Below are 21,287 nucleotides of genomic sequence, written 5' to 3' on the forward strand. Positions count from 1 at the left end.
AGAAGGGAGCAAAAGAAATATCAAGTCGAGAGATACAGAAAAGAACTCTCAACCACCAATAGAAGGGAGTCTTTCTCCTGGTGAAGAAACCCAACGCATTTTGATACACTAAAGAGACACCAGTGGAAGAGAGTCATTCCCATTGGCTTTGTTGTGAACTAAACTGGAGTGTGTGAAGCAATACCAGGAGAAGGGAGTCATTCTCCTGGTTCCGAAAGATGACTGGTGCAAAGGTTGGTTGGAACCACAAGCCAGAGGAAGGGATTAATTCTCCTGGAGAAAGAACTTTGTTGGTTTATTCTTTAGTTGGTTATAGTGTAAGCGATAGAAGTAGGCTATGACACAGGACGGTGGCGGTGGATTTCAATGAACATTGACAGATCCATTAGTATTAATTTGAAGCAGAGAAACCCCTCTTAGAAGATAGGGATATTAGGTTTCTAGTTTTTAACAACCAAAATGCCACCCTTGTGTCAGCATCCTTCTTTGACACACCTACTCTAAGTAAATAGAAATTACGAATTTTGTTGACAATCTTGTAATTTTATTAAAGATAAAAGATGTATATTTAAAATTCTAACATTCTTAGGATGGTTTCATTTACTAAGGTAAAAGGGAGGCCATTTTGATAAAATTTAATTTCAACACCTCATATTTTCTAAATGTTTCCCAATTGTTCAATGTTTTTTAAAATCAGACCAGTTTGCTCTATTCCTGCTGCCAAAATCCTTGTGACTGCAGTGGTATTTTCCAGCCTTTTCTTATGGCTATTCCCTTCTTACGAGACTCCCTGCCTTTTGTTTAGTCCCTCTCCATTCTATGTATCTACTCGGTTTGCATTGTTCTCTCTCTCCCCTCCTTGTTATTCGATTTCTGCTGCTTTCCACTTGCGGTCTTGGCTCTCCTTTGAATCACTGCTTCTTTTCATTTTCACAACAAAATGGCTCCATAGTCTTGCTCCACCCCTATATGAGGTGATACAAGTCATTTATAAGGCGCCTGTACACAAGTGTTTCAAGGTGCCACAAGACAATGGAGGGAAGACAGAGATGACAAACTATCTTACTAGACCTTGTGTCATTACGATCATACAAGGGCGATAACGCAAAGTGCACGGGGGTGGGGGGTCGTCTTTTCTTATTTCCCTTCTACTCCCCTCCTCAGTTTGAAGGCTCGAAATTGAGATTGGATAAGCAGGAGCTAAAAGCAGCCCCTGAGAATACAGCATTAACCAATGACCGGGAGCTACACTGAGAACAAGTAGCTAGTCAAGAACGTTCCACAAATCTGTGTTTGCATCTTATGTGGAAGTTACAATTTTGTCCACTACTTATGAAAGCTTATGCTTTAAATGGTGTATAGATGTGTCTTAATCTTTATTTTTAGCTTGTCGCAAATGCACAAAATTGCATTCATACAGGTATGAATGTTCAGCATCTGTTTCCCTGCGGAGACAAAAATAGCTCCTGGTAGCTTTTTCTGTCAAGCTAACCAGGCTCTTCTAGACTACAAGCAGGAGCTGAATAGCTCCCAGCTCCCTTCAATTTCAAACCCTGCAATCTCTTCGTTCTCAATCTCCATTTCCCGTGCACAGACCACCATGTGTGCAGTCTCATTTCCATTTTTTTTTACTTCTTGCTGCAGAATTCTCTTCCCCTTTTCATTTTCATTTGCTCTTTATCTTCCTTTCCCCCCTTTCTAGTCCTGCTTAAAACCCCCTTCTTCTCGGTTGCATGCTTTTTCACAGTGCTTAGGTGCAAGTGCTCTATAAATAAAAATAAAATACACATTTCATTAAGTGTTTCTTTCATTGATAAACCAATGATATTAAATATTAATGATCCTACACGCAAGTTTTTTTAATGTAAAAAGCATGTTTAAAAATATAACTAAACCGACATACCATTTTCTTTTCAAAGCAGTTTTTGAAAACACTTCATTATATAAAACACAGTACGACATTAATTTAGAAGACACATATCCAAAACATCTACATCATAAACAAATACAAAAAACTAAAAAAAGGTATTCAAACCCGGCTTTATTTCTATACATAGAAATAAATGGGAATTATGAAACCTAGTACCATTTTCAAATAAATATACATGTGGCTTATGTCAAAAATATATTTAATAGATTGCAATACTTCACATACAAAATTTTCTCTATTGGATATGAGCGATAACTTGAGCTGGCTAAACGTGTACCACAGATCAGGAAGCCATTAAACTTGTGAAGGAACTCAGACTTCGGCCTCAATCCTCTATTTGGTCACAGAACTCCTCTGTGACTTGAAATATCCTTATGACGTATGGTAGGGTATACTTCATCCAATATAAATGCCCATCTATAATGTTATATTATTGCCCCATCTGTATTTAAGCAATCACCCTACAATAGGGGTGCATTACAGCACAATAGCCAGTACCAAGGGTATGCACCTGAGCAAAGCAACAGCCTTAACAGAGGCCCCGACTCCATTCTCTCACCAGAAAGGCCATCCACAAAGAAACCTATAACTATTAGCACCCCAAAAGCATGCTCACATTTTTCAAAATTAGAAAAATAAATGGGCAACACACTATGAAACATGCAGTTGCCAATTACTAATAGTCCCTTCTCCATTTCAAGGAGAAAGAATTGGGCAGCGGGTAAAACATAATTAGAGGTAAAGCACCAGAAATGAGCGCAAACTAATGTGCCACTTCACCATGATGCAACATGGTATTCCCCACTGCTAACCAAGATCAAGAGGGAAGCAATACCAAGATGTCCAGGACAACTTCCAAAATCCCTATTTAGACACAAGTTGCCTTAACATCTCCTCCCAGGAACTAACAAAGCATAAAAGCCTTTAGAAAACATACTTTACTGTAACCGAATTAAACATTTCCTTTTCTACAATAAATACAAATAAATGCCAACTAAAACCCAACTCGGCAGAAAAACAAAGAAAATATCATTCTGGAGGTAAAAACATGTTAGAGTCATACACTCACCCTCAAATTAAACAATTCATGGACATGTACAAGCAACAGAAGAGATAACATCTTGCAAATTAAAAACATACCATCTACCAAAATTGACCTCATTCTTCCACCTCCATTGAAAAAAAAAAGTAAAAATAATTTGCTTCAAAAACAATTTCAACAGACTTTCACCCCCAACACAGACCACAGACATGGAAACCATATTCTCCAATGTGAATGTCGTCCAATAAAAAAATGTATGAAAAGACATTTTACAAAAACTGTTCCATCAGAGTCCCGACTAACCGCATTAAGAAATCTTCCATTGAATATATGACTGCGTTTAACACTGTAAAAAAATCATTTTACTCCCACTTCAAAATCTCAACTGGAGCACAGCAGACAAGCCACATTACTCAATTGACAATTAGCGAAGAAACATTATTTTAGAAGCAACTAGCAAAAAATACCCATTGTCCGAACAGGTTCTGTGGACAGACATGACAAAACTGTCATCAATTGTTGAAAATCAATGATCATGTGCGTCGCTGTTCCGATTCGCTTATCGCTTGTGCTTTGCACTTTGAAGCAAACTGCACTTAGAATAGGCGTGTGTGGCTGGCTGACATGTTGCAGCAGACGTTGCGGGGAGGCGAGAGTTGGTGTGCTGCTGCATACTGGGACCTACTGTGCTCTCTCCCCACTGATTGCCTCACCCTGGCATGGTGCAGTTCATTGCGGTTCAAAATGTCCCAGAAACCACGCATTATATGGTTCAGGACTGGCCCTTGTACGACCACATTGTTGTTTTGCCGATTGCAGACAACAGTAAAGGTGCTGGAATTCAGGGAAACAGGTGGGGTGTCCACATTTCATGTAGCCAGTAATGTCTGGAGGCAACTATGCAAAATTTGGTGTTGATTGGTGAAACAGTGTGGAATTGTATGGCAGCACGTTCAAACCAAAAAGAAAACTACTAGTCAAACAAAATTAAACCATTAACAAAATGGGTTAAAAAACCAAGATATTAAACTAAGAAACCGGCGCAATGTCAATGTAGATAACTTTTGCGAGGGTGATTGGTATCGCACTACCAGCACAGACCCTAATGCCAGAACATAAAAATGTAAATGATGAAATGCAAAAGCTATGAGATAGTAACAGGAATTAAATCGAAACATGTTTTACCCCCAAAATCTTCCCAAAGAAATATTGAACGAAACGCGGCTCCTATCACTATGTCCAGTCTACAAATGGTCATGCAGCTTGATCAGCAACGTGTGCTGTGACTAATCCAAAGAGGTTGTCACTACTTTTGATGGGGGTGCCCCTTTCCATGAGGTCCGGGAGGTGAGGCTGCTACCCGATATTCCCCCTGGGGGTGGTGCTCAGCGGGAGGATCTCATTGGTAGGAAGAACCCCATTGAGATTGGTGATCAGCTTGGGAAAGCACATTATCTTTTTCCCCCTCCCACCTTCTCTCTAAACCCAGCCTTCACTACATACCCGAGATTCTCATGTATTACAGAAATACATTCAAACAAAAGAAAGAGATAGAGGGATAAGGAGCACTAGCGCACCCCCAAACTCAAGGGGTTAACCCTTCACTAACAAGTAACAACACAGCTAGTGCTAATCGTGGCTGCTCACTCTGGGTGGTCCCTGTTCCTAACTATTATCCGCTATTCGGCGCAAGAGCAGGAATTACTTCAATGCAAGTTCAGTTGTAAACGTATACATATTTTATTATTCAAATATACAAAAAGATACACAAAATGTTTTAAGAACACCAAAAGTGTGCGCTCACTGCCTAATTCCTAAACATTAGCAATAGATCTCTAAAAAGTAGATCACTAGATTGTAAGCGACAACTTCAATCCTTCATTTAAAACACTATGTGATTTTGGTTCAAAGAGGCTTGTAGAAGCGTACTGTGTTGTGTAGTATTTCACACACGGTCATACCTTGTTTCACACAACTCACTTATTCTCATGTTCACTCACTCTCAGAATCCAACATCAATTTCATTCAAAACACACACATCTATTGCCCAACATGTTTCTTTCCATACAGTGTGTAGTTATCAGTAATTGTTAGGGAAATTCATCAGGGGCTTGCTTGAAGGATGGATGTAGCCTACAAAATTCACTCTAGCTTCATGGTAGTTGCTTACAATAAAATCAATAGATAAAAACAACTCTATATCAACACATTTCAAATTTCGATACAACTCTTCTCAATCGGAATTTGAAGTCCCTTCGCCGTTGGTTTGATAAGGGAAAACAAGGTCCACCACCTATTGAGGAGCAGCAAAACACAAGAAACAAGAGTAGGCATATTAGTGGCCCATTCTGCAACTGCATTCAGCAATAACCATGGTTAGATCATGGCAATCAATCAACGTCGGTCCTAGGTTTAAAGAGGCACGGAAGAGTATCCAGTAGGAAAATTAATCAGTTCTAGTCAAAATGCATATAGTCTCTAACTATTAGTGAATCTGCAATGAGGGTCAAGAACAAAGGAAACGGAGGAGCCATCCTTTCACTTTAGCCCTATCTATTACTATTTACACCACAAACAACTGGTCACTCACCCTTGTGGATAACCAGAGTCTATCCACTAGTTAGTGTTCCACTGGTACCTCGGAGAAAATCTTCTGTTTATTCGAGGTCGGTACGGATTTCAACAAACTAGAGCGGGAGCTAGGTATAGGGGAAGGGAGAAAAAGTCTATAGGTGCATTCAGTCAAAAAAATATCTATAACGGATTAGAAAAAGATCACGCCTTATCCTTTACCCGTTGATAGTTACACCATGATCGCTCTGTGTTACTATTCCATCATCGCCACTTCATGGGTTCATTAGTCTGTTCAGTCTTGCTCCTGAGACTCTCTCCCGTATTGCCAGTTCAATGTTCTATACCGAAGAGAAAACAGAGGGTAAAGAGGGAGAGAGTGGGGGAAGGCACTACAAGAGTTAGCCATTTCCAAATTGATTTGAATCCTGTCATGAGTTCCAAACCAAAGTAAATGCGTCTATTTGGGGCATCTGGGGTCTCGTCTTTTAAATCTGCAAACGGGCTAACCATATTTCATCTAATTAACAGATTATCTATGTAGTTTTGGTTTCATATTTTTTACGGCACTTTTTAGTTGTTCCATTTTAAATATTCGGGACAGAGAGGCCCGCCGGCTCAAAGACCCTGTTATCTCGCCTGGGATCATATTGGTCAGAGCGCTTACCTTACGTGCGAAATCCACGTTTGTCAGGCTTTCCTCGCGTCTTTAGTTCGCCCGCATCTCTCCACAGTAGAGTGTCGCGTAAGTGCGTCGCGGGTCCGATTGCGTCCTAACAGCCTTACGTCTTTCCAGGGTGGTGTCCGTTTCTGTGGCAACCAGCCCGTGTTTATATGGAGTAGTGCAACTTGTGGGCGCATGCGCGGAACGTATCTGAACGCCTCCATGGTTCAGTCAGGCAGAGGCTCCAGCTCCATCCCTAAGGCATTAAATGGCTCCCAGGTGAGAACAGAAGGAGGATGAGAGGCATCAATTCTTATTTTATCTCAAGCCGATATGTATGCTATAACACACTGAGTGTTGCGAATATGCAACCATCGTTGGCTATTGCACTTATTTGTGCAGATTGAAGCTTTCGGTTAACCTTCCTGTGTCCCTTACAGGGTCATTCCTTTACTCAATTTAACACATCTTATGATTCGAGATGTGATACAGAGGAGTAGTCTCTAATCGATTTGATGCGTGTGTCTGATGGAAAACAGAACCATTGTATCTATTAGCTGTGTTAATTACACCCACCAATCGATTTTGTCGTTCAGGCCACACGTCATGCTATTGGTTAAAAAGATCAGTTGTTGTTCCTTTTTCATGAGGGTTCTTTTATCTCTATTGTTGTCCATACTTTGTGTAAGCTTATATAGTATGGTCCAGCTAATATCTTCTGCATTGTGGTTGAACTCAATCCAGTGGTCTACTAGGGGTGCATTTCGTGTTTTGTTTCTAATGCAACTTTTGTGTTCTCCTATCCGGATTTTAACTTTTCTCTCCGTTTTGCCCACATAGATTTTCCTGCAGGGGCACCAAATTGCATAGATGACCATTCTTGTATTACAATTAGTGAAATGTTTTTGTTGCCACATAGTTGGGAGACCAATATCAACTGCTGTGCTTTTAAAGGTGGTAGAGCAACAGCGACAGTTACCACATTGTACGTGGCCTGTCAACGTTTGAAACCCCCATTGTTGTGGTAATGTGGTTTGGATTACCGTTTTCCTACTAATGTCGTTTCTAGTTAGGAGTTCTTTGATGTTACGGCTTCGTTTAAAAGCAATTATTGGTCTAGCAATTGGCTGTTTCCCGTTCTCCAGGATGTGCCAATTTCTACCAATGATCTTTTTAATACCATTGGAGAGATGGTTGTAGGTATTAACAAATACCAGTCGTTTATTCGGTTCTTTCTGTGCACGTTGCATACGTTGTTCCCTATGCTCTAGGAGTGCCTCTCTGTTATTGTTCGCTCGTTTCCAGGCTGCCTCAGTGATTTTGTTTGGGTAGCCCCTTTCTTCCAGTTTGTCTTTCATTTTTGCTGCTTCCTTTTGGAAATCCTTTCTGTTAGTGCTATTCCTTTTCAATCTCAGGAACTGACCTAAGGGCAGGTTATCGCGTACATGGCGCAGATGGAAACTTGAGTAGTGCAGTAATGAATTCCTGTCCGTTGGTTTATTAAATGGTTTGATGAAAAGTATTTTCTTGTCCGGATCTGAATGGATGGTAATGTCCAAAAAATCTAAGGAAGTGTTGCTATATTGATGGGTGAACTTCAAAAAGCCATTCTGTGTATTAATCCACTCAAAGAAGTTTTTCAACTCCTGTTCACTGCCTGTCCAAATCAGGAGGATATCATCTACATAACGACGCCATTTTTTAATGTGTTCGATGAACGGGTTGGAATTATTCATAATGGTGGTAATTTAGAATCCCTCCATGTAGAGATTGGCTACACTAGGTGCCAGTGTGGCCCCCATTGCAGTTCCCTGTATCTGTTTGTAGAACTCTCCGTTAAAATGGAAGTAACTTTCTACTAGGGCCATTTCTGCGCACCATAATATAAATGATACCGGAGTGTTTATAACATTATGATCCCTTAGCAGTTTTTCCTCGAGTACCTCTAGAGATAATTGTTGCGGGATACTGGTATACAGGGCCACTACATCGAGGCCCACCAGGAATTCATTTTGTGGATCGAAATCTATATTTTCCACCTCCGAAATGATTTGAGTAGTATCCAGTACAAATGAGGCCATCTTTCTCACTAGCGGTTGCAGAAATTTATCTGCAAATCTGGATAGGGGCTCAAGGACTGAATTCACACTCGAGACAATAGGTCTCCCTGGTGGATTAGTCGTAGCCTTACGAATTTTAGGCAGAATGTAGAATTGCGGGATCTGGGGTTTATCTTTGATTAAGAATTCACATTCTTTCTTACTTATCCACCCTCTTTCTCGTGCTTTAAGGACTTTGGCTGTGATCACATTCTGTAAACGGGAGGTAGGATCCTCTGTCAGTAGTTGGTAACAGGAGAGATCTAGCAATTGACGATCACACTCTTATGTAGTCAATACAATTCAAAATTACTGTGGCTCCTCCTGTCAGCGATTATACAATGTTAGATATAAATATCAATTGCTCCAGGTGACAGAGAAGGAAAACAGAAAATCACCTACCTGGGCTGGATGTACGAAGAGAAATGTCCTGTGGCCCGTGAGTGCCTGGAATGGATCTCTCTGACTTTCCCTGCAGAAATTAGGAATTCCCCTGAAAACCCCTCTGGAGTCCTGCTCAAAGGCTTGATCCCCGGGAGGTTCCCAGGGAAACCCTCACGGGGGAAAAAACCCTGCGGAGAGCTGCTAGAGAGCGTTGTCTCCCCGAGATGTTCCAGTGCGGGATGCAATACCGCCTTCTGTGGTTGGGAGCTTCTTAGCAATTGAGACTAAGTTCTGGCTAAGAAGATAAGGTTAGAGTAGGATATAATTTCCTTGTCTATCAGTTTACCAGACCCCCTTTGTATCTTCTGTTCTATATTTTACCCCCAGTTAGTAGGAAGAGAGGCGTCCGGGGAAATCGATGTGAAGGAAGAGAGAGGTAACCTGGAGTTCCCAGAAGTACTGAATCGATGGGCTAAGGAAAACAGTAGAATAGAAAGGGTAGAGGGAGAAATAGCTAAAGATCCCCCAAACAACAGTAGCAAAAACCATAAAATATAAAGCCTACCAGTTTGTAAACAAAGGAAGCCTCCCGGAGACTGCTCACGGGGGGTGGCAGTTAGCCTGGGGTGTTGAGGTAGGTAACCGCGCTAGAATAAAAACATGAACAGGGAACAACCGATTACAGAACTCCCTAGACTGCAGATGGAAGAAGGATTAATATAAAGCGTACGGAATACCTCGTGGAGGGCGAGGATCTGCATTCCGAACAAAAGAGAAACTGGGCTGGCACCGCGCTCCTAAGGTGCGTGGTTTAACTCGTCCGAAGACTAGTCAAGTCTTTTCCCGTACTGCCGTAGCGGTCTGCAGATCAAGAATAGAAGGGAGAATAACGAGGTAAGAGTGTCAGAAGAAGTCAGGAATAAGGAAGCAAGGATAGGTAAACTGTAACAAACTAACTCACATAGCGCTTGTATACTCCTATGAGAGTAGCAACGCACTGGACTCTTGGAGGATTCTGTTGATAAGCTGCTTGGGAGGATGTGACGCCAGTGAGCTGCAATGTATTCTGGGATAGAACAGCTAGACTGTTGTATGTGCTATGACAAAGTAAAAGAAGCTCTACCATATCTCAAAGAGCTCAATGAAAACTATAAACAAACATTGAAAACATAAAAGCAACCAAAATACATGAAGACACCACAACCTAATCATTTGAACTTGTTGATCCTAACAGTATGGATTACGTAAATTTGGTTGACCACTACACAGTCCACCCGACGCATTCTAGAGAAACAAGGGAGATGCTACCAAATGCGATAAGCAAAAGGCTTTCCACTAAATGCAAGGCATGAAATAAGCAGTATTGCATTGCAATTCACAAAGCAATAATGATTAATTCCTTTTCATTTTGTAAATGAAAAGTAAGGAACAAGTTACTTACCTGTAACTGTTGTTCTCCAGCATGGGTCTGGCATGGATTCACATGCTCATGAATATTCCCCGTCGTCAGGCTGGGAATCCTCGGTAAAGAAAAAATCAGTATCAGTTTCGTTTCTGATCTGTCTTTCGTAGTAATAACCAATCACTGATCTCTGCGTCATACTGACCACAGCCAATGACTGCCCTCTACCTAAGCCCCGTCTCTGGCAGCCATCTTCAGATTTGGAAGCACGTGAAGTGGCAGTATGACCAAGTGAAGAGCCGCAGAGGGGTAGGCGGGAGGGTTCGCATGTGAATACATGCCAGACCCATGCTGGAGAACAACAGTTACAGGTAAGTAACTTGTTCCTTCTCCAGCATGGGGTCTGGCATGGATTCACATGCTCATGAATAAAGAATACATAGCAGTACACACATGCACAACCACGGGAGGTGGCAAAGGCTCAACATTAAGCATTACATCAAACTCAACATTAAGCATCTTACCTCCTCACCAGGCTCACCTCAGGCGAACAGGTTGCGCAGCACTGCTTGGCCGACCCTGGACTCCTCCCTGGAATCCCGGTCGACGCAGTAGAATTTCGTGAAGGTGTGCGTCGACCTCCACGTAGCAGCCCTGCATATGTCCAGCAGGGGCACACCAGATAGGAACGCCGTGGTAGCTGCGATCGCTCTGGTGGAATGGGCTCTTGTACGGCCAGGCAGCGGTCGGTTTGCCAACCGGTGACAGTACATGATACAGCCGGAGAGCCATCTGGAAATGGAAGCCTTCGAGAGAGCCTTCCCCTGATTGACAGGTCCAAAGTTCACAAAGAGTTGTGACGTCTTCCGAAAACACTTCGTGCGGTCTACGTAGAACTTCAGCGCTCTAGCCACATCCAGCGAGTGCAAAGTCCTCTCAGCCGGCGACGAAGGAGACGGGAAGAACACAGGCAACAGCAAGGGTTCGTTGAGATGGAAGTCCGACGGTACCTTGGGAATGAAGGAGGGGTGCGTCCTGAGCACTACCCTCGTGTCGTGAAAAGTCAAGTACGGGGCCTTGCAGGAAAGGGCCTGGATCTCCCCCACTCGTCGTGCGGAGGTGATGGCCACAAGAAACGCTGTTTTCCACGACAGAAATTTCAACGGAGCCGAGTGCAGAGGCTCGAACGGAGGTCCCATGAGCTTGGTCAGCACCACGTTGAGCTCCCACGCCGGGGCCGGAGCCTTCACCGGCGGGAACGATCTGAACAGTCCCTTCATGAACTCTTTCACCAGACGATGAGACCACAAGGACGTCCGCCCCGTGGTTCTGGTGTATCGGGAGATCGCAGCAAGATGAATCTTGATGGACGCGTGTGCCAGTCCAGCTTTGGCCAGCGTCAGCAGGTACGGCAGTACCTGGGGAGCCGTAATCCATAGAGGGTTAATCTTCTGTGCGTGGCACCAGACAGAGAACCTCTTCCATTTGTGTCCGTAGCATTTAAGAGTCGAGGACGCCCTGGCCTTTGCAAGAACCTCTCTGCAGTCGGCCGGTATGTCGTATCCTCCAAACTCTAGCGCTGCAGGAGCCAGGCCTGCAAGTTCAGCGATTTCGGGTCGTGGTGGAGGATGGCGCCTCCTTCCCTGGAGAGTAGATCCGCGTCCACCGGCAGCTTGATTGGCGGGGACGCTGACAAGTCCAGAAGGTCCGGGAACCATATCTGCCTCGGCCACGCAGGTGCGACGAGGATCATCCTGCACCGTGACCTCTTGAGCTGGTTGACGAGCCGGATTAGCAGTGGCAAAAGAGGGAACGCGTAGAGGAACAGGCCCTCCCAGGGGAACGAGAAAGCATCGCCCATGCTCCTCGCCTGGGGAAACCTGCTGGCGAACCTCAGGCACTTGGAGTTCGTCGCCGTCGCGAACAGGTCGATCTGGGGTGTGCCCCACCGTCGGAAGAGGCGATCCACTAGATCCTGCCGTAGCTCCCACTCGTGGCACGAGCGCAGCTCCCTGCTGAGTGAGTCGGCGATGGTGTTTTTTATCCCTGCCAGATGAAACGGCACCAGAAATATCCTTTGGGCGACGGCCCAATGCCACAGGTCCTGCGCCTCCTTGGACAGTGCTGGGGACCTGGTTCCGCCCCGTTTCCTGATGTAAAACATGGTGGTGGTGTTGTCGGTTGTTGTGCGCTCCCCACCCTTCCAGGGAGGCATCCGTGGTCACTGTCTCCTGGTGGGCTGGGGTCTGGAAGTCCATGCCCGCCGTCAGATGCGCGTGGGTGCCCCACCACCGGATCGCTCGTCGGAAACTCTCGTCGAGTGTGATCCTTTCCTCGAAGCTGCCCGTCGTTTGGATCCAGCGCGCGTCCAGGAACTCCTGCAACGGGCGCATCCGGAGCCTGCACATGGGAATGAGGTAGATGCAGGAAGACATCATTCCGAGGAGGGACTTGATGGACCTCACCTTGGCCGCGTCGGCCACCAACTTCCGCTGCACCTTGCCCAGGATGGTCCTGGTCCTCTCCTCCGACGGGGAGGCCAGAAGGGACACTGTGTTGAGCCTCGCTCCCAGAAACAGAGCGTCTTGCGCGGGTACCAGGTGGGATTTGGCGTAGTTCACGGAGAATCCCAGGTCCGTGAGAAGTTGGACGGTCCTTGCCGTGTGAACCACGGCGAGCTCCCTCGTCTTGGCTCGGATGAGCCAGTCGTCCAGGTAGGGGTAGACGTGGATCCCCTCGCGGCGCAGCTGCGCCGCCACCGGTGCGAGGCACTTGGTGAACACCCTGGGTGCCGACCGTAGTCCGAAGGGGAGGGCTTTGAACTGGTAATTACGCCCTTGGACCACAAACCTGAGGAATTTTCGGTGCCCCTTTAGGATGGGAATATGGAAGTAGGCATCCTCCAAATCCAACGACGACAGGAAGTCTCCTTCCTCCAGCTGACCCAGGACGTGCTGGAGGGTGACCATCCGGAACTTTTGCGCCTTGATGAACTTGTTCAGACGTCGCAGGTCCAGGATGGGGCGCCATCCCCCAGTCTTCTTCTTCACGAGGAAGTATCTCGAGTAAACTCCGGAGCCCCGAAGCCTCTTTGGGACGAGTTCGATGCCGCCCTTCCTGAGCATCGCCTTTACCTCCAGGAGAAGTTGAGGGACGTGAAGTTCTTTTCTGGCCACGGGGGGGACGCGCGGACACCTTCTTTGAAACTCGAGCGCGTGGCCCCGGGCCAAGGCGTCCAGCACCCAACGGTCGGTGGAGATGGACTCCCACACGCTGACGAAGCTCGCCAGCCGGCCTCCCACCGGGGTGCTTCGGTGGGGGCCCGACCCCACGGCCGGTTCAATCCTGCTTCGACGAGGCTGTGCCGCCTTGACCTCCTTGGCGACGGCGGGGTCCGCCAGACTTGCCTCGTCCTCTGAAGGCCTCCTGAGACGACGAGCGGGCCGCTTGACGGTAGGTGGAGAAACCGCCGCCGGAACCTTTGGAGGCGCCCTTGCCTCCGCTGCTCCGAAAGGGCGTCCGTCGTTGTTGCAGAACTCCAAGGGCCCGGGCCGTCTCGGTGTCCGCTTTAATGGCCTGAAGGGAATCGTCCACTGTTTTCCCAAACAGGTTGTTCCCATCGAAGGGCATGTCCAGGACTCTGGTCTGAACGTCTTGACGGAAGTCCGTAGCCTTGAGCCATCCACGCCGCCTAAGGCAAACGCTGTTGCCCAACTGGCGGAACCCAGTGTTGGCGATGTCCGTCGCAACGGTAATGGCGTGGTCCGAAGCCACCTCACCTTCCTGCAGGATCTCCAGGGCCTCTGCCCTCTTGTCGTCCGGCAAGAAGTCCAGCAGGGGAGCCAGTTTGTACCAGAGCTCCCTGTCGTAGCGGGCCACGATATCCAAGGCGTTGGCCGCTTTAATCGTCGTCGCTGCAGACGAGATGACTCTGCGTCCCATAGCGTCCAATTTCTTTCCCTCGCCGTCCGGTGGGGAAGTCGATGTGGAGGCCGCACCCCCCCCGCTTTTTTCCTGGCCGCCGCGGAGACGACGGAGTCCGGGGTAGGCTGCGCCCGGAGGCACAGGGGGGGCCGTGTCCGGGACCCGGTACTTCTTCTCGTACCGGTCTCTTCTAGCTGGCGTCGTGGAAGGGTTCTTGAGGAGGGTGAGGCCCTCATCCCAAATGTCGTCCAATAGAGGCACTGCGAGGACCGTCTTCCTCTTGGCCTCGCGCCGCTGATAAAGGAAACCTTCCTTCTTCTTCTCCTCAGGGCAGAGTTGGAAAAGCTTGGATGCCCTGGTGATCATGGAGTGGAACGATCCAATCTCGTCGGGCGGAGAAGCCCTGGTGGGAGGCGACGACGGTACATCCTCGTCGTATACCTAGTCGTCCGTACCCGTCGCTGCCGTGTCAGTCCCCGTATCATCCCCTCGGGTGGACGGGGAGGAGGGCTGGAAGGGGCGCGACGGCTGAAAAGGAGGCGGAGGGTGGATCCTTCTTTTCTTGGTAGGGGGAACACCAGAAGGTCCCGGTTATGGGTCCCCCGACGGGAGAGGTTCCGTCGGCAACGGTAGTCTCGTCCTTATCTCTGAGCATAAGGACTGTATAGCCAACAAAATGGCCGCCGAGTTGTCTCGCGGCGCTGGCAGAGGGGAATCCGACGGGCGATCAGGGGCCCCGTCGGTACCCTCGACGATGTCGTCGTCACCTGCGTCTGGATCCATCCCGACGGGCCGGTCTTCTTCCACGCCGAGGCCGTGGCTTAAGACCTCGACCAGCTCCTCCTCCGAGGTTGAGGCCGAATCTACAACGACGCCCTGCCCCCCCTTTTTCTTCCCCACGGGGGATTTCACGGGGGTCCTATCGATGGGCACAAAAGAGGACTCCCTCCGAGGTGGCAGGGAGACTCTGAGCCCCGAGGTCGCCACCACTGGTGTAGCCTCCACAGGCTGAGCCAGGGCCGCCGCGACAGTTTCGATAGAGGGCTTGGCCGGATGGATTAAGGCCTTCACCACCTTAGGTGTGCTCACCGCCTTATCCTTGAGGGGGGGGGGGACACTGCCTTGCTCCCCCTCCTCCTTCGAGCTCGACCGGGGCCTCTCCAGGAGCTTCGCCGGGTGCTCGGCCTTCCTCTTACCCGACCCAGAGCGTTGGCTCGTGGTTGATGGTGCCGGGGAGGGTGCGCCCTGCCTGGCGCCCGTAGAGCCCGACCGTTCGGCGCTTCCGGTGCCAGCGGACTCGCGGTGCTTGGCCTTATGGTTGGACCCCCGTCGCCGGGGCGTCCTCAAAGGTCTTAGAAGACCGCTCGGATTTCTTCCTCTTCTTCTCGCCGGACGGGCTCTTCCCTTCCAGCCAGTTGGCGAGACGTTGATGGCGGTCCTTCATGGTCCACTCCGACATGTTGCCGCAAAACGCACAGTCCTTCTCCACGTGCGTCTTGTCCTCATGTAGGCAGTAAAGACAAAAAGAGTGTTCGTCCTCCTTAAAGACGTTCTGCAGCTGGCATCCAGGGCAGACCCTGAACAGCTTTCCGGGCGTCGAGCTTCCCTTCTCCTGGGCCATGACCGGGCCTGAGAAACGTCTGGAGTCCTCCAAAAGCGTAGCTCGATGAAATCTTCACCCTTGAGGGGCGCAGACGAATCCGACACGGGTCCCCGTTGATCGGAGAGTCGGTGGAGCTTGAGGCTCTTTTGACCGAAAAAACGTGAAAAAAATAGCACTAACGCTTGAGAGCAATAGCACGAGGATCCCAACACATGAACGTGCGGTAAAAATCTGAAGATGGCTGCCAGAGGCGGGGCTTAGGTAGAGGGCAGTCATTGGCTGTGGTCAGTAGGACGCAGAGATCAGTGATTGGTTATTACTACGAAAGACAGATCAGAAACGAAACTGATACTGATTTTTTCTTTACCGAGGATTCCCAGCCTGACGACGGGGAATATTCATGAGCATGTGAATCCATGCCAGACCCCATGCTGGAGAACTGTCATGTTTCAGATAAGAGGAGCACATGTGTAATTCTTTGCAAAGCTCCTGGAGAGCACAGAGGGCCCGCACAAAGAAGAAAGCAGAAGTCAGGCTGTAGGCCGTCCCCAAAGCATATACTTTCAGTTAGCACATTGCCAGAAGGAAACAGGAGTGTTTGACTACTGTGTGGGAGCCTGCCTGGCTGTAAATATTGAGAAGGGACTGCTATCTGGATTTTCTAACCCTTCTCTTTGCTTTCCACTCCGCTATATCCACCTAACCTTTATGATTACCTCTCCTCTCTTGCACATCTATCTCTTCTCAAATGGCCTTTCATCTATTCCACTAACACCTCTTCTCTTCCTCCTGAATTATTTGCCTTATAATTTGCTGCTGTACTCTATCCACCTTTTCTGAGCTCTACATTCAGCTAAGACTACAGTGTTATTGGATGTGAGGCTGTGATATGTGCATGCAAAAAGGCTGAGAGTGCTGATGTGAAAAGCTATTGAGTGTGTGTTTAAAATGCTGGGTGTGCACAAGTGAGGCGGTGTTGCATGTGGATATCTGACTTGCTCATGAATGTCAAAGGCTGCTGTACTCTGGTATGTGACGGTACATGTTACAATTTCTGCACCTTTTTAAGTTGATTAAAGGATGAACAGCTAAGATTAAGGTTAACAAAATAAAACATGAGGGAATTCCTTAAGTTCTCTCTTTAATATCAAGGACATGACATTGGCAAAGTTTGTAGGTAGGACAGAACATGTAACAATTTAAATATCGCTGGGAGTTCACAAATGTGTTTTTAACTTGGTCGGTTTTTCACCTTCAGGACAATTTTCTGATAGTGTTGACCTGATTATATGGCAAACAGTCTAACGTTCTTGTGATTAAAAAATCCAATAGCCAACATGTTTTTAAAACTGGGAGTTAAATGACTAGGAAGCAATGCTCCAATATTTGGGATAAATAATGGAGTTACCCAGAGAGTAGGGATAGTAAAACACAATAGAATAATCACTAAATTACATTTCTGTTCCATTTTGCAGTAAGCTAATAGTATGGCTCAACTACAAGATTAATCTGACCGGTCAGGTTTACAATAAAGAAGATCGCTAGTTCTTACCCATATAAGGGACCATCATTTCCAATAGCAGAAACCATGATTACATTGTTAGCAGTCAGCTCCCACACCTGCATGTAAAACAAACAGTTGTTTTAATATCTGCAACAAACAGAACTTCACTAATCCATGCCTTTCATAAATCAGTTTACTTTGTTGCACTTTCATATGCATTTCATGTTTCAGGAGAAAAAGGGCCATCAGAAAAATTGAAATGTTGACCCAAACCAATATGAAGAGGGACAAGGGTGTTTTGGTGTGCTCCGTGCATGGTGAAATGCATCTTGGATTTGGTAAAATGCGTTATTGTAGTGGAAGCATTCAGACCAAACTGAAACCTTCTGACGAATTGGCTGCAAAACCAATAAATACATTGTGTCATCCTTTTTTTCACTTCTCCAAGTACTCATAGTTCATCTTCACCTAGCATGTAAAATTTTATGGGGTGAGAAAAGATTCCAGAAGGTCTTTGAAGGCAGAACATCCAATGTAAGGGATGCAAAACAGACATATGTCACAAAATAAATCATAACCAGACATTGAAATCAGAGATAATGTTCCATTATGCCCATTTGGCACACCATGACAGTTGCAGTATAGCCTCTTAGCAGATCATTACCGTTTACATTATGCCGAATTCACATACAATGTTCAGTTTCCGTTAGACCATTAGACCCCATTGGATTTATTTAACCAATCGTTGCCCTGCCTTAACTGGCCTCTCCCAACAGCTCTTGCATTTCACTGTCGATGACACTGATGCACCCGATGGTACGTTAACAGATGGTATTCCCAGTAAGCTCCCTGTAGGTTTGATATTCCCAGTAAGACTTGCATTACTCAACGTAATAGCATTTCTGATGATTGTATCTGCTTAGATTCACATGCTGTACATATAATCTGACATCTAGTGGTAATCGCAGAGTATTGCATGGAAAGGGGACGTCGACATGGGCGTGACAGCAACAATATCCCCAACGTGATGTGTAGTGTACCCGAAATCCCTCACGCATTGAGGTCCCTCCGATTGGGTTTTTTCTGCCGTGAGGGAGCCATATAGTCAGCGTGAGTACAGAAGCGAGAAGGTGTAAGATGTCTACGGGCCTCATTACGAGTCTGGCGGTAGCCGTGCTGGAAAAACCGGCAGGCTACCATCGGACCGGTAATTCCATTCTGCCTCCATGATTGCCGGAATCACCGGGGCATTACAACCCCGGTGACCCAGTAATTCTAGAGGCGGAATTCTGTAAAGCCCCATTCCCATGGAGTCTGAGGACTCCATGGGGATGGGGACCATGGCAACACCGGTTCCGTCTATGACAAAGCCAGTGTTTCCATGTCCGCCTGCAGGCAGGTGGTGTTACTTCCGCCAGGTCAGACCTGGCAGGAGTGACACCTCCCGCAGGACCCGGAATCAGCCGGTCCAGAAACAACGGTGGTGGCGGATTTACTGCCACCGTTGTTTCCGGACCGGCTGACTTATAATGAGGCCCTAGGTTTCTTCTGATCCATGAGGGGAAGAAGGGTGGGCGCATGGGAATCTAAGCAGATCCAATCATCAGAAATGCTATTACGGTGAGTAATGCAGGTCTTCTGATGCTTGGTAATCTGCTTAGCATCACATGCTGTGCATAGACTAGCGAGCAGTATCCAGCAATGGTGGTTGGATGTGAGAAGGAACAGTAGCAAAGAGATGTCTTCGCACCGCTTGTCCCACCTGACAATCAGACCTAGAGTGCATTTAGGTAGTAGTGTTGCGTAAAGGTGTGTACAGAACTCCAGGTTTCTGCTTTACAAATGGACTCAAGAGGAACATTTGCAATGAATGCTATGGTAGCCCCTTTGCCCAGAGTAGAGTGTGCTCTGGGTCATGAAGGGCAGATCTCTCTTGGCAAGAGTGTAGTACAGTCTGATGCAGTTTACGGTCCACTTTGCAATAGTAGATTTAGAGACAGGGTCCCCTACTCTACCAGCTGCCACTGAAACAAAAACTGTTTTTTCTTAGTGGTTTTGTCTTTTCTAGATAATAGATCACCGCTCTCCTCACATCTAGTGTGTGGAGGCTTCTTTCTGCCACGTTAGTGGGGTTTTGGAAAAAGGTGGGTAGTTCTATGGACTGGTTCACATGGAACTTTGAAATAAATGTAGGCACACATCGTGGATGAGTGTGCAGGACCACCTTATCTTTGTGAATCGTGACAAATGGGTCTTCAACTGAAAGGGCTTGCAGTTCACTAACTCACCTTATTGACGTGATCACACCAAGAAGGCGATCTTGTAGGTGAGTGCTTTAAGGATAGCCTTGTGCATTGGTTCAAAGGGAGGCCCGATTAGTCTGGTAAGTACAACGTTCAGGTCCCACCCGGGAGCTGGGTTGGAAATAGGGGGATGAAGTCTTTTTACCCCTTCCATAAAAGTTTAAATTAATTGAATTTTCCACCACAAAACCTTCTGGGTGAAAGCGCAGCTAAGTTGACTTTTAGGGAATTGAAAACCAGGCCTGAATCTAAACAGCGAGTTTGGTACAGGACAATACGTGTTGGTGTGCATTCAATAGGATTGATGCTCTTGCCATTACCCCAGATGACAAAGCGTTTCCATTTGCTGGAGTAGCAATGTCTGGTGTTAGGTTTCTCTGCTTCCCCAACTATGTATTGTATTTGGTTATTTATATAGCGCTCTTTCCCCACTTGTGTGGCCGCAATGTGCTTTTTTCTGGTCGGAACGCCATCAGTGACCATAGTCGATGTGGTGGAAAATTCTAAGGCGTTTAGCTCAGGAGATGCATGTGTGCATGTTGCCGGTGTAGGACTTGGGTGGCTGGCAAGGCTTGACTAAGCAGCCCGAAGAGAAGTCAGGCACGTGGGTGGGCGCTCTTGAAGGTTTGCGATAGATTGCTATTGTTAGGAGAGTCGATGTGTGGCCAGATGTACAGAGTTCCTTTCAGATGGTAGTCGCTGTATGCTAGTGGCAGAGGTGTTGAGGTACATCAGGTGTTTCAGTCTGGACGGCTACATGTGATGCTAGACCGGATGTGCTTAGCCATAGCAGCATTCTATCGTGCATGGATGCATGGCCGTGCCTGCGGCTTGTGTCCACACTGGTGGTGTGTGATATACGTACTGTAAGCTTCGAGATTGTTCGGGTGGGGGCGATCTTTGTTCAATGCAGGAGAGGAAAACAGGCACAGATTTAAGAGTCCAGCACCATTGAGGCCTAGGTTTCACAATGCTGTAGCTTTCACCATATACTAAAGCAAGATGGAGGCTACCCCTAGATTTAAGAGTCCTGTATAGTCCACCTTTGAGGAAGTTTGAGGGGCCCGAACTCTATGACCTCAGGAGCCAGGCTGCTAAATTGAGAGTTTGCGGGCATGGAAGAAGTGTTTCCCCCTGTCTTGTGACCGCATGTTGTACGGGCACAACAGCTTCCTGGGAGGGGAGACTGACTTTGCCATAAGATGAGAACCAAGGTTGGCTGGCCCACATCGGGCCACCAGAATCAGTGTGACTGGTTCCGGGTGCATCTTGTGCACTATCTTGTTGAGCAGGGGAGTGGGGGGTGGGAGGGGAGCGTAGACAAATGTCCCTGACCATGTTTTTCAGAGCCTGTTCCCCTTGGAACGGTTCTGCGTGAACTTGGAGGTCTAATCTGGGCATTGTGCATACTCCAGAGTTGCGAACAAGTCGATCTCTGAGAAGCCCCAGTCAGCAAAGACGTTGATAAAGTCTTTGTGTAATCGCCACTTGTACTCTACAGGTAGTGGGAAGTCTCTGCTGAGCATGTCCGCCAGAAGATCAAGTTCCCCTAGAACGTGTTGTGACAAGAGGAACATCTTGTGTTTGAGAGCCCATTTCCATACATTCTGTGACAGTTTGGATAGCCCTGGAGAGTGAGTGCCCCCTTGTTTGTTTAGGTGATACATGGCTGTGATACTATCGTGAGGACTAGGACTGTCTTCTCCTGGAGGTGTGTTTGAAATACCTTCATGGACTTGAACACTGCTAGCAATTCCAACAGGTTTATTTGGTTGGCTGCTACCGCTGAGGACCACACACCGTGTGCCGTCTGATGGAGGTGAACCCCCCGCACTCCGTCAGAGATGCATCCGTGGTGAGT

At 47.2% G+C, this 21,287-nt stretch overlaps 1 protein-coding gene across 3 annotated transcripts in view; it reads right to left on the bottom strand.

Annotated features, from left to right (window-relative positions):
* Nucleotides 1-21,287, bottom strand: part of MBTPS1 (membrane bound transcription factor peptidase, site 1) — a 1,184,166-nt gene that overhangs the window by 616,371 nt on the left and 546,508 nt on the right. For all 3 annotated transcript variants that reach the window (XM_069604782.1, XM_069604783.1, XM_069604784.1), the window contains one exon: nt 17,172-17,239. In XM_069604782.1, the coding sequence (XP_069460883.1) occupies nt 17,172-17,239 (68 nt within the window). The remainder of the gene's footprint in view (nt 1-17,171; nt 17,240-21,287) is intronic.

This window comes from Ambystoma mexicanum, chromosome 1p (assembly GCF_040938575.1).
Source record: "Ambystoma mexicanum isolate Mex_15411 chromosome 1p, UKY_AmexF1_1, whole genome shotgun sequence".
Taxonomy (NCBI): Eukaryota; Metazoa; Chordata; class Amphibia; order Caudata; family Ambystomatidae; genus Ambystoma; species Ambystoma mexicanum.